At 52.0% G+C, this 12,838-nt stretch overlaps 1 protein-coding gene across 1 annotated transcript in view; it reads right to left on the reverse strand.

The window, feature by feature from the left end:
- Positions 1-3,903: 3,903 nt before the first annotated feature.
- COL5A3 (collagen type V alpha 3 chain) overlaps positions 3,904-12,838 on the reverse strand; it is a 52,523-nt gene continuing 43,588 nt past the window's right edge. The window contains exons 42-54 of the mRNA XM_025367855.1: positions 12,472-12,525; positions 12,177-12,284; positions 11,953-12,006; positions 11,351-11,404; positions 11,090-11,197; positions 10,731-10,784; positions 10,609-10,644; positions 9,627-9,680; positions 8,822-9,032; positions 8,599-8,711; positions 6,577-6,645; positions 4,707-4,946; positions 3,904-4,613 (exon numbers count right to left, since the gene is read on the reverse strand). Of these exons, the coding sequence (XP_025223640.1) occupies positions 4,467-4,613; positions 4,707-4,946; positions 6,577-6,645; positions 8,599-8,711; positions 8,822-9,032; positions 9,627-9,680; positions 10,609-10,644; positions 10,731-10,784; positions 11,090-11,197; positions 11,351-11,404; positions 11,953-12,006; positions 12,177-12,284; positions 12,472-12,525 (1,302 nt within the window). The 3' untranslated portion in view covers positions 3,904-4,466. The remainder of the gene's footprint in view (positions 4,614-4,706; positions 4,947-6,576; positions 6,646-8,598; positions 8,712-8,821; positions 9,033-9,626; positions 9,681-10,608; positions 10,645-10,730; positions 10,785-11,089; positions 11,198-11,350; positions 11,405-11,952; positions 12,007-12,176; positions 12,285-12,471; positions 12,526-12,838) is intronic.

Below are 12,838 nucleotides of genomic sequence, written 5' to 3' on the forward strand. Positions count from 1 at the left end.
AACACAGTGAGACTTTGTCTTTTTTTTTTTTTTTTTTTTTTTGAGACAGAGTCTTGCTCTGTCACCCAGGCTGGAGTGCAGCAGCTCAATCTTGGCTCAATCTTGGCTCACTGCAACCTCCACCTCCCTGGTTCAAGCGATTTTCATGGCTCAGCTTCCAGAGCAGCTGGGACTACAGGCACATGCCACCATGCCCAGCTAATTTTTGTATTTTTAGGTGGAGACAGGGTTTCACCATATTGGCCAGGCTGGTCTCAAACTCCTGACTTCGTGAACCACCCGCCTCGGCCTCCCAAAGTGCTGGGATTACAGGTCTGAGCCACAGTGCCCAGCCAAGACCCTGTCTCTTAAAAAAAAGTTTGAAAATTGGCCGGGTACGGTGGCTCATGCCTGTAATCCCAGCACTTTGGGAGGCCGAGACAAGTGGATCACGAGGTCAGGAGATCAAGACCATCCTGGACAACGTGGTGAAACCCCAGCTCTAGTAAAATACAAAAAAATTAGCCAGGCATGATGGAGCATGCCTGTAGTCCCAGCTACTAGGGAGACTGAGGCAGGGAAGTTGCTTGAACACGGGAGGCAGAGGTTGCAGTGAGCCGAGATGGCGCCACTGCACTCCAGCCTGGCAACAGAGCAAGACTCCATCTCAAAAAAAAAAAAAAAAAAAAAGTTTAAAAATTAGCTAGGCGTGGTGGCACATGACTATAGTTCCAGCTATTTGAGAGGCTGAGGTGGGAGCATTAATTGAGGCCAGGAGTTGGAGACTGCAGTGAGCCCGGCTCGCACCACTGTACTCCAGCCTGGGCAACAGAGCAAGAAAAAAAATGCTCTAAAAAAACATAAATGAACGAATCACCAATCTCTGGGCATCAACAGTCTTCATGGAGTCAGGACTCTTAGCAACGTTGATTCAATGAATGAGGACCAGTATTCAGGTCGCCTTAAGGGGCTGGTGGCAGGGGTAGTAGGGTGAGAGCCTTGGGTTTGAGGGAGAAAACTCACCCCGATCTGAAGTTTCTACCCACCCAATCCCACCTGACCCACCTCAACTCACACCATTTCTCCATCACTCCTAACTAAACTCAATCCAACAGTGCCCATCAACTGATGAATGAATTAGCCAAAGGTGGGAGATGACTGAATATTACTTCGCAATAAAAAGGAATGAAATAGGCCGGGCGCGGTGGCTCAAGCCTGTAATCCCAGCACTTTGGGAGGCCGAGGCGGGCGGATCACGAAGTCAGGAGATCGAGACCATCCTGGCTAACACGGTGAAACCCCGTCTCTACTTAAAAAATACAAAAAACTAGCCGGGCGTGGTGGCGGCGCCTGTAGTCCCAGCTACTCGGGAGGCTGAGGCAGGAGAATGGCGTGAACCCGGGAGGCGGAGCTTGCAGTGAGCTGAGATCCGGCCACTGCACTCCAGCCCGGGTGACAGAGCGAGACTCCGTCTCAAAAAAAAAAAAAAAAAAAAAAAAAAAAAGGAATGAAATACTGATGCATGTACAAATAAACCTGGAAACCAGCCGGGCACTGTGGTTAATGTCTGCAATCCCAGCACTTTGGGAGGTCGAGGTGGGTGAATCACTTGAGGCCAGGAGTTCAAGACCAACCTGGCCGACATGGTGAAACCCCGTTTCTACTAAAAATACAAAAATTAGCCAGGGATGGTGGTGTGTGCCTGTAGTCCCAGCTACTTGGAAGGCTGAGACAGGAGAACTGCTTGAACCCTGGAGGGGGAGGTTGCAGTGAGCCGAGATCATGCTACTACACTCCAGCCTGGGTGACAGAGCGAGACCCTGCCCCCAAAACAAAAATCTCCTGGAAACCATTTGGCTCAAAAGGCCAGACACAAAGGGCCATATATTGTGTGATTCCATTTATTTTTATGTATTCCTTTTGTTTTTGTTTTTTGGTTTTTATTTTAGAGAGAAGGTCTCACTCTGTTGCCCAGGCTGAAGTACTGTGGTGTGATCATAGCTCACTGCAGCCTCCAACTCCTGGCCTCCAGTGATTCTCCTGCCTCAGCCTCCTGAGTAGCTGGAACTACAGATGTGCACCACTGTACCTGGCTAATGTTTTTATTTTTATTTTTGTAGAAATGGGGTCTTGCTATGTTGCCTGGGCTGGTCTGGAACTCCTGGCCTCAAGCAATCTTCCTGCCTTGGCCTCCCAGAATGCTGGGGTTGCAGGAGTGAGCCACCTCACCCAGCCTGATTCCATTCATATGAAATGGACATTTCAGTCCAGAATAGGCAAATCCTTAGAGACAGAAAGCAAATTCGTGGTTGCCTACAGCTGGGAGGTTGGAAAGACATGCGGAGTGACCACTAATGGGTATAGGATTTCTTTTAATTATACAGCTTAAATGGGTGAATTATACAGTATGTGAATTCTATCTTAATAAATCAGTTAAAAAATATACCTCAAACCAACATCTAACTCCTAATTCAAATCATCCCAAACCAAACATTTTTTTTTTTTGAGACAAGGTCTTGCTGTGGTATCACCCAGGCTGGAGCACAGTGGTGCAATCTCAGCTTACTGCAACCTCCGCCTCCCAGGCTCAAGTGATTCTCCCACCTCAGCCTCCTGAGTGGCTGAAACCACAGGCATGCTCCTCCATGCCCAGCTAATTAAATTTTTTTTTCTTTTTTTTTTTTTGTAAAGAGGCCAAACTTCTGGTTTAAGCTGTCTTGGGCTTCCCAGCCCAAGCTGACAATTTTCAACTTTTCCTCTAGGAGCCTGGGTGAATAAATAGGCCTCTAATCTCCAGTGAGTCTCATTAAAATTGGATTCCCAAAAGACACACCTAATTAATACAGGTGGTGACAGGTACCTCAGATGAGACAAGAGCCAGATCCCAAAAGAGATATGGGCCACATCAGATGAAAGAGATCAAGAGCTGGGTGAGGTGGCTCATGCCTGTAATTTCAGCAGCTCAGGAGGCTGAGGTGGGAGGATCGCTTAAGGCCAGTAGTTTGAGACCAGCCTCGACAACAAAGCAAGACAATATCTCTCTATACACACACACACACACACACACACAAAAAAAAACAACCTAACTGGGTGTGATGGTGCATGCCTGTAGTCCCAGGTACTCAGGAGGCTGAAGAAGCAGGATCAGTTGAGTCCCAGAGTTGGAGGCTGCAGTGAGCCATGATCACGCCATTGCACTCCAGACTGGGCAACAGAGTGAGACTCAGTCTCTAAAAATGAACAAACAAGGGCCGGGCGTGGTGGTTCACATCTGTAATCCCAGCACTTTGGGAGGCCGAGGTGGGGGATCACCTGAGGTCAGGAGTTCAAAACCAGCCTGGCCAACAAGGTGAAATCCCATCTCTACTAAAATTACAAAAATTAGCTGGGCATGGTAATGCGCACGTGTAACCCCAGCTTCTAGGGAGGTTGAGGCAGGAGAATTGCTTGAACCTGGGAGGCGGAGGTTGCAGTGAGCCAAGCTTGCACCACTGCACCCCAGCCTGGGTGACACAGTGAGACTGCGTCTCAAGGATAAATAAATAAAACAAAAATAAAAACAAACAAAAAAATTTAAAAAAGAAGTACAGAGACGAAAACACAGTTCATCAGTTTATTCTCAGATTTGAGATGCAAATTATGCCCTATGGCCTGGCGGTGGGGGGGCCGGGCTTGGGTTGGAATCTCTCATCATATCCTAGCCTTCCCTAAGGAGGAAGCAGATGAAATCTACAACAGGGGGGATTTTCCCTTTTAATACAGACCCAGGTATAAATAGGGCAGCACCATTAGGATCCTGATTCCCCCCCACCATCTTGGTCCCCGATTCACCTGGCATGGCAAGGTGAGTCTGGGGAGGTGGGGGGCAGGGGGAGGGGAGGTGGGGGGCAGGGGGGGGGGAGGTGGGGGGCAGGGGGAGGGGATTTGCAGAGCTGGGCTGAGGCAGGACAAGAAACACACAGCTCAGTCAAGGGAAGTCCCACTTCCCTCTGTAGTCTGACTTTAATCCTTTCACTGTGGAAGTGGAAAGGATCAAAGGGGGTGGGGGTCCCAGCCTGGGATCAGGAGACATCCAGTGCTTAACTCTGGGGAAGGGTAGCACCAAAAGGTGTGAAGGGCAGCGACAGAGGAGTGAGGAGGCAGGCGTTGGGGAATGGGGAGGCTTGTTCATCAGCTCTGAGTTAGAAGCTCATTGCATGGGGGTTCAAGAGGTGGGGAGATGAGGTTTGCGTGGGGAGGGAGGGGAGAAAGAGCCAGACTGCAGTGTGCCACCTGGAATGGGGTGGGAGGAGGCTGGACCCTTGGGCCAGGGAAGCCCAGCCCCCAGCGCCCTGGAAAGGAGAAGGAATGACTGACCGTGATGAGCGAAGTCACATCCCATTGGCTCCAGAGTCACAGGTAACGATAAATACGGTGGCTTCAAAGCCTCAGCACCAAAGGCACCCCATTCTGGGGCTCCCTCATGGTCCCTCCCACCCCGGACACTCTCAGCTGCTGAAGCAGACGGGGCCCAGTTCAAACCCAAATTTCTGGTTCGTCTGGCCAAAGTCAGTGGCCGCCACATCCCACAGGGGCAGAAATCCCGCTCGAGAAGAGCTGAATTCGAAAAGGGTCTTCGTCTGTCCTTTCCGGAGCTGTCCACAGAGAAGACAGAGATGGCGAGTTATGGGGAGGGTGGCTGAGGTCTTGCCTCCCCTCTCCAGCCAGCCACTGCCCCACCCTCTTACCCGGCAGCCATCCTGGGGGACGCTGACGGTGGCTGCTGTCGTCTGGTTGAAGGACAGCTCCTCTCCATTGGTGCCCAGGAAGCGGACGGAGCGGCTGTGGTCACCCGTGGCTTCGTCCAGCCAGGCAGCCGCATTCTGGCAGGAGTAGGTGAGGTTCTGACGAGCTGTGGCACTCAGCAGTTTCAGGAAGTTTAGCTGCACGACATTCACTGGGGACCCGTCGGCGTCCACATAGGAGAACTGGTGGGAGGAGGTCAAGGCAGAGGGTGAGGGGCTCCATGAGCCTCTTTCGGCAGAACCCACCTCCCGGGAATCTCCATCCACTGGCAGACAGACCACGCCTCCCATGTCGCCATCTCTGAGGAGGTCCCACCAGCCACCTGGAGATCCCTGGCAGAATCCCAAGAGTCACCTGAACATCCACTCTGTCCACCTCTCCATCCAGTAGGTCTCCATGCCCACCCCATATGACCTCCCAAATTTTGATTACTTCATCCACCAATCCAGGGTTTTAACACACTCAACCCTACCCGGAAGTCACAACTCTACCTCCACTCTTGTGAGCCACTGGATCTAGACAGCTCACTGTCTCCTGAATACCCGATTTCTGCCCTGTCCAATGTGGCAGCCACGTGTCTTGAAATGTGGCCGATTTGAAGGAGGGATTTTTTTTGCTTTATTTAATTTTCTTCCCTTTTTTGGTGAGTGGGGGTTGTTGGGGTCTTGCTCTTTTGCCCAAGTTGGAGTGCACTGGCACAATTCTGGCTCATTCCAGCCTCCATCTCCTGAGCTCAAGTCATCCTCCCATCTCAGCCTCCCAAGTAGCTGGGACTATAGGTGCACACCACCATGCCTGGCTGGGACTTTTTTTTTTTTAACTTCATTTAATTTTTTTTTACTTAAAAAAAGTCATAACTAATGATTGAGCTTCAATCCAGTTATCAGAAAGCTTATGTTTGGAACAACTTGAGTCGGAATCTACTTTTTGAACTGTTGTTCAATGGTTTTATGAAATCTAAATATAGATCAAATATTCCCAATAAAATTTAGCATTTAAATTGTGATGTACTATAAGTGTAAAATCTCCATCAGATTTTGAAGAGCTAATATGAAAAAAATACAAAATATCTTAACGCTTTTTCTCTTTCTTTCTTTTCTTTTTTCTTTTTTTTTTGAGATGAAATCTCACTCTGTTGCCCAGGCTGGAGTGCAGCAGTATGGTTTTGGCTCACTGCAACCTCCACCTCCCGGGTTCAAGCGATTTTCCTGTCTCAGCCTCCCAAGTAGCTGGGATTACAGGCACGCACCACCACGCCTGGCTAATTTTTTGTATTTTTAGTAGAGATGGAGTTTTACCATATTGGCCAGGCTGCTCTTGAACTCCTGACCTCAGGTGATCCGCCCACCTTGGCCTCCCAAAGTGCTGGGATTACAGGCATGAGCCACTGTGCCCAGCCATGTGACTTTTTCTTCTTCAAATTCACCAGATGCTGTCTTGACTCTGAACCTTTGCATATGCCATTCCCTCTTCCTGGAACACTTGTCCTTGCCCTTCCTAGCTTGCTAACACAGCACATTCTTTAGGCTTCAGATGAGCTGTGATTTCTACCAGGAAGCCTTCTGGTCTTTCCAACACTCCTCTGAATTTCCACCATGCCCTGTGCTTCCCCTGTCCTGGCACCATCATTCTCTATGGCAATTGACTGCCTGTTACATATCTGAGGCTGCCACCCCACCTCCAGCTTATGATCCCCAGGAAGGTAGAGGCAAGTCTATCCGGTTCATCTCACCTCTCAGAAACCACTCCTCAAACCCACCCGCTGGTTCCTAATTTTCATGCCACTCCCCACCTCGGCCTCTGGTGACTCACCTTCTTCCCTCGACGGAATGTGCTATACCAGCCTCCAGGCTTTTCCTTGGACCAGGAGGCCAATTTCACCTGGAGGAGAAAAGGGAGGGTCACTGTAGCTGATGCCCTTGGTGCCACCTAGATCCCATCTGCATTTACCTTCTCACATTGTAGGCTGCTGTGACTATGTCAGGATGTTCTCTGGCTTCCGGGATGGTTGGGCTCCGCCAGTGCACAATGGGGGAAGGGGGTTCATGCCCCTGAGGCAACCCTCACCCAATGACTGATGGGAGTTGGTGGATAAATACCCCAGCTCCCTCGCCTCCAAGGGGGATAGCTCTCAGGCGCCTGTGCTACACAGTCTCCCCAGGGCTCCCCAGTGGATTGAGCTCTGGATTCCCAATGGTACCATTTTATTTTAATTAATTAATTAATTAATTTTTGATATAGGATCTCTCTCTATCACCCAGGCTGAAGTGCAGTGACATAATCATAGTTCACTGCAGCCTCAAACTCCTAGGCTCAAGCAATCCTCCCACTGCAGTCTTCCAAGTAGCTAGAACTACAGGTGTGCACCCCCATGCCCAGCTTTTTTTTAATTTTCGAGACAGGGTCTTGTTCTGTCACCCAGGCAGGAGTGCAGTGGTGTGATCACTGGCTCACTGCAGCCTCGACTTCCAAAGTTCAAGCAAACCTCCAACCTCAACCTCCTAAGTAGCAGTGAAACCCCATCTCTACTAAAAAAAAAAAAAAAAAAAATACAGAACGAATTAGCTGGGCGTGGTGGTGCATGCCTGTAATCCCAGCTACTGGGGAGGCTGAGGCAGGAGAATCGCTTGAACCTGGGAGGCAGAGGTTGCAGTGAGCTGAGATCACGCCACTACATTCCAGCCTGGGAGACAGAGCCAGACTCTGTCACACACACACAAAAAAAACAAAACCGTTCACTGATACTTGTTTTTGCATCAGTATCTGAATTGCACAGCCACTCTATGAAGTAGATTCTTTCTTTCTTTTCTTTTCTTTCTTTCTTTCTTTTTTTCTTTTTTTTTTTTTTTTTTTTTTTTGAGACGGAGTCTCGCTCTGTCACCCAGGCTGGAGTGCTGTGGCCGGATCTCAGCTCACTGCAAGCTCCGCCTCCCGGGTTCCCGCCATTCTCCTGCCTCAGCCTCCCGAGTAGCTGGGACTACAGGCGCCCGCCACCTCGCCCGGCTAGTTTTTTGTATTTTTTTAGTAGAGACGGGGTTTCACCGTGTTAGCCAGGATGGTCTCGATCTCCTGACCTCGTGATCCNAACCTCCATCTCCTAGGTTCAAGTGATTCTTCTGGTTCATCCCCTGAGTAGCTGCCCGCCAGCACACTCAGCTAATTTTTGTATTTTTAGTAGAGACAAGGTTGGTCAGCCTCGTCTCAAACTCCTGACCTCAGGTGATCTGCCCCTCCTTGGTCTCCCAAAGTTCTGGGATTACAGGCATGAGCTACCATGCCCAGCCTACTGATTTCTTTTGGAATTTTCCTTGTCTGTCTTCCCATGGGAGGTATGAGTTCCATAAAAGCAGAGATAGTTTTCTTTTCTTTCCTCCTTTTTTTTTTTTTTTTTTTTGCTCTGCCGCCCAGGCTGGAGCACAGTGGCACAATCTCGACTCGCTGCAACCTCCACCTCTAGGGCTCAAAAGATCCTCCCACCTCAGCCTCCAGAGTACCTGGGACTACAGGCTCACACCACCATGCCTGGTCAATTTTTTAATTTTTGTAGAAACGGGGTTTTGCTATGTTGCTGAGGCTGATCTCGAACTCCTGACCTCAAGCGATCCTTGCGCCTCAGCCTCACAAAATGCTGAGATTATAGGCATGTGCCACCACGCTGGCCTGATATTTTTTCTTTTTGATTCTCTGCTGTAGTAGTCCCAGCTCTTGAGACGACTTGGCATACAGTAAGTGCCGGTTGAAGGAAGGATAATGTCCCAGACAAGGTGGGTGTGGGTGTGGGGAGCAGGGGACAGCCCTTCTGGGGGAGGGGAATGAGAGGTTTGGGCCACTCACGATCTCGAACTTCTTGTCGGGATAGAGGCAGGTCTCTCCTCCCGCCGTGAAGTTGCAAAAAACCCTGAACGAGTCCCGCGCGCAGCCCTGGTTGGGGTCAATCCAGTATTCCCCTGCCGCAGAACCAGGCAAGGTGGGTGAGTCCGGATGGGACCCGACGGACCCCAACCCCCCCACATCCCCAACCTCCGCCCATCGAAGTGGCGGGGGGACCGGACCTCACCATCAGGCAGGTGCGGGTGGTTGCGGTGTAGCTCGTGGCACACGAGGCCGGGGCGCTCCGCAGTGCCAGGAGGACGCCGCAGCTGCTCCAGCTCCAAGCTCAGCGATGTGAGCGAAGCCAGCACCTCCTCCAGGCCGCCCTCCACGACTGGGAGTGGGACTGGGACGAAGCGCCGGCGCCTGCGCAGCCCGTGCAGCTCGGCAGGGGGACCCTGGGCGTGGGGGATGGGGACGGAGGAGAAGAGAGGGGAGATGGGGGAGGGAGAGACCGGGAGAAAGAGAGACAGGCAGAGATGAAGAGGCAGAGAGACACAAATGAGAAAGAGAAGGGAGATAAACAAGAGGCAGAGACAGAGAAACGAGAGATAAGCAGACAGGGAGAGACATACAGGAAAGAGAGAGACAGATTCAGAGATGAGGAGAAGCCAAGTTGTAAGAGGACAAAAGAGAAAACGCAAGAAAAGCAGAGACAGAGGGACAGAGAGCAGGGAGAGAGACAAAAGATGAAATAGTGGCGCAAGTATCGAGACAGAGACAGATAAGAAAGATGGAGCGAGACAGGGAGGGAGAGATGGGGTCCGAGAGATAAGACCCAGGTCAGAGCCCCTTCCCCCAACCCCCACCTCCCAGGCCAGACCTTCCTTGGGGTTTTGTAGGGAACTACCCTCTTCACCTACATCCTCTGAACGCCTAGTGTGTGCCTGGCCCAGTGGTGGGCACGGAAGGACCCTCTGGGGACACCCAGACATAGTCCTTGCTCTCCCCCCAGGTTTTGGTGCCCAGCCCCCTCTCCCTGTGGAACTCACCGGGGGGCCTGGTGGGCCTGCAGGTCCGGTGTCTCCACGGGGGCCCATGGACCCCTGTAGGGAGAAGTCACAGAATGAACTCTGTCTATGGAGACCCTTCCCACCAACACACACACACACACACACTCTCACACACTCACACACATGCTCAAACACACATGCACACACTCACACTCGCACACACTCACACACACTCACACACATATTCAAACACACACACACTCACACTCACACATGCACTCACACACACTTCACACACACTCAAACACACACACACACTCGCACACACACTCACACACCCACTCACACACACTTCACACACACTCACACACACACACTCGCACACACACACCCACTCACACACACACACTCACACACTCTCATACACACACTCACACACGTACTCACACACACACTCACACACTCACACACACTCTCACACACACTCACACTCACACACTCACACACACACACATACACACACTCACACTCACACATGCAGTCACACACACTTCACACACACTCAAACACACATACACATACACACACACCCACTCACACACACACTCACACACATGCACTCACACACACACTCACACACACATGCACTCACACACACACACACACTCTCTCACACAGCCTTGGGGAAGGGACGTGAAGTTTTCAGCATTAAGCATCAGACACAAATTTTCTTTTCATGTTTTAATGTCTCTGAAATCAGCTTCTTAACATCTTTGGCAAGTCATAGTTTACTTGGCAGAACTGTTTTCTTTCCTAGCAGTTTGTAAAATAATGGTACATCTTATAATTGATGGCATTTTGGATCTGATGAAATACAACAGTAGGTGTTGAATAAATATTTGTCAAAGGCACGATTGCATGAATAAATAAATGAATGAAGGCAGAGGCGTGGAGGGTTCTGGTAGAGTGGAGGGGATGGGGAGCTGGGATATGTAAGCCCACGGAAGCAGGGTGTACTCACCGGAGACCCCTTTGAGCCTTTCTGTCCCAGGGGGCCCTGTAGGGTACAGACAGGAAAAGCTGACGTCCTGGCCTGGCCCGCCATAGTGACTTCATCCCACAAATGATTCCCTTCATACTCACCGCCACACCTGGGGGCCCAGGATGGCCCAGAGAGCCAATGGGACCAGGGGGACCCTAGGGAAAGGACATCAGGGTCAGTATTGGTGGGGTACACCCTAGTGCCCTGACAGATCGCCAGACAACCCTTCAGTCCCACCAAAGGAAGACCCCAAACCCTAGACAAGCCTCCAGTTCCTCCACAGAGAGACCCCAAACCCCAGACACAGCCTCCAACTTGCCAATTCTGAGATACAGCTCCCTATTTTCCCTAGACACACCCTCATTAATCCAGACCCATGTTTCCTAGACTCCACACCCACAGTCTCTCAACCCACCCCCTCCTTCAGACATATTCTTCCCACTGAGGTCAGGACACTCACAGGATCTCCCTTGGGACCAGGGGGTCCCTGCACGCCTGGCAACCCCTGATCTCCTTTCTCACCGGCTTCCCCCGGGGGGCCAATGAGACCGATCAATCCAATGTGGCCCTGGAGGACAAAAGAGGCATAGACAGGGGAGGACGTGGGACTATTCAGGGAGGTTTTTCTCCTGGAGGCTTAGGGTGATGAGTTTGGGAGCAGAAGGGAGAGAGGGAAAGAGGGGAGGAGATGGGGAAGATAATAATGGAATCATGTCCTTACCTTTTCCCCCTTGGGGCCAGCATCTCCCTTCAGCCCTGGGAGGCCAGAGGGCCCCTGGGAGAAGAGCAAGGGTCAGTCAGGGATTCTCAAATGTGAACTCTCGAGGTCTGTGTGGGTGGTTGGGGGATGGTCAAATGGGAAATTATGCAGATTTCAAATGGGAATTACCAGGGGTGGGGGTCAAGGGATGGTCAGCGTAGGCCACCAAGGTGGAATGATGAGAGCTAATGAGGGGTTGATTGGAGGATGGACAATGTGAGTGGTCAGTGGCCAAGGCCAGCCTGGGTGATCAGTGTAGACCATCAACATGGAGGGTCAGTGTGGTCAGTGTAGACCATCAAAGTGGAAGGTCAGAGCAGAGGGTTAGTAGAGGTGGGCAGTGTAGACCATTGAGGTGGAAGATTAAGGCGGAGAGTTATAGAGATGGGCAGTGTAGACCATCATGGTGGAAGGTCAGAGCAGATGGTTAGTAGTGACGGGCAATATGGACACTCAGATGGACGGTCAGTGAGGGTCATCCTGCACCAATGCTCACTAGATGGTCACTAGGTGCCCAGAGTGGTCCTCAGAGCCAGGACCTCAGGGATGAACAAGTCTCTTACCAGGGGGCCGGGAGGGCCCATCTGTCCAGGGGCTCCCAGGAGGCCTGGTTCACCCTGAGGATGGAACAGAACATGGGGTGGGCTGCACCCTGTCAGAACCCAGTGTGGACCGCCCCCACCATGCACCAGGGGCAGCCCCTCCAAACAGTGATGGGATCACAAGCTGGGAGCAGGCAGAAAGGGGCTGGACCCACCCTGTCCCACCCCTGCCCCGCTCCACTCACCACAGGGCCGGGGATCCCTAGAAGACCCTCAGGCCCCACACGTCCAGGGGGCCCTCGAGCCCCCATGGGACCCGTCCTCCCTGGGGGCCCGTCAGGACCTGGTTCCCCCTGAAATGGACACAGGCAAGGGAGTGGGCCAGAGTCAGAAGGTTCCTGCCTCCTGACCCCCTGCCAAGAAGCATCTGGGATCTGGAGGGAGTGGGTGCCTGGGGTGGTCACAGGTCCACCCTCTCCTGATGGCCCCACTGTTGGCCTAGAGCAGTGCAGGGACCTTTCCCCTTGTCAGGGGACTCACCTTGGCACCTTTCTCCCCTTCTCTGCCTTCTCGACCCATGGGGCCTGAAGGACCCTGGGAAGGGAAAGACAATGAGCGGGGTCTAGGGGCTGACTCAGGGTCTGAGGGGTGAGTGGGGGGCTATGGGTGAGTGGGGTCTGTAAGGTGAGTGGGGTCTGTGGGGTGAATGGGGTCTGTGGGTGACTGGGGTCTGTGGGTGACTGGGGCTGTGGAGTGAGTGGGGTCTGTGAGTGTGTGGGGTCTGTGAGATGAGGGGGCCTGTGGGTGAGTGGGGGCTGTGGGGTGAGTGGGGGCTGCGGGGTGAGTGGGGTCTGTGGGTGAGTGGGGTCTGTGGGGTGAGTGGGGTCTGTGGGGTGAGTGGGGTCTG

Source organism: Theropithecus gelada, chromosome 19, assembly GCF_003255815.1.
Source record: "Theropithecus gelada isolate Dixy chromosome 19, Tgel_1.0, whole genome shotgun sequence".
Classification (NCBI taxonomy): domain Eukaryota; kingdom Metazoa; phylum Chordata; class Mammalia; order Primates; family Cercopithecidae; genus Theropithecus; species Theropithecus gelada.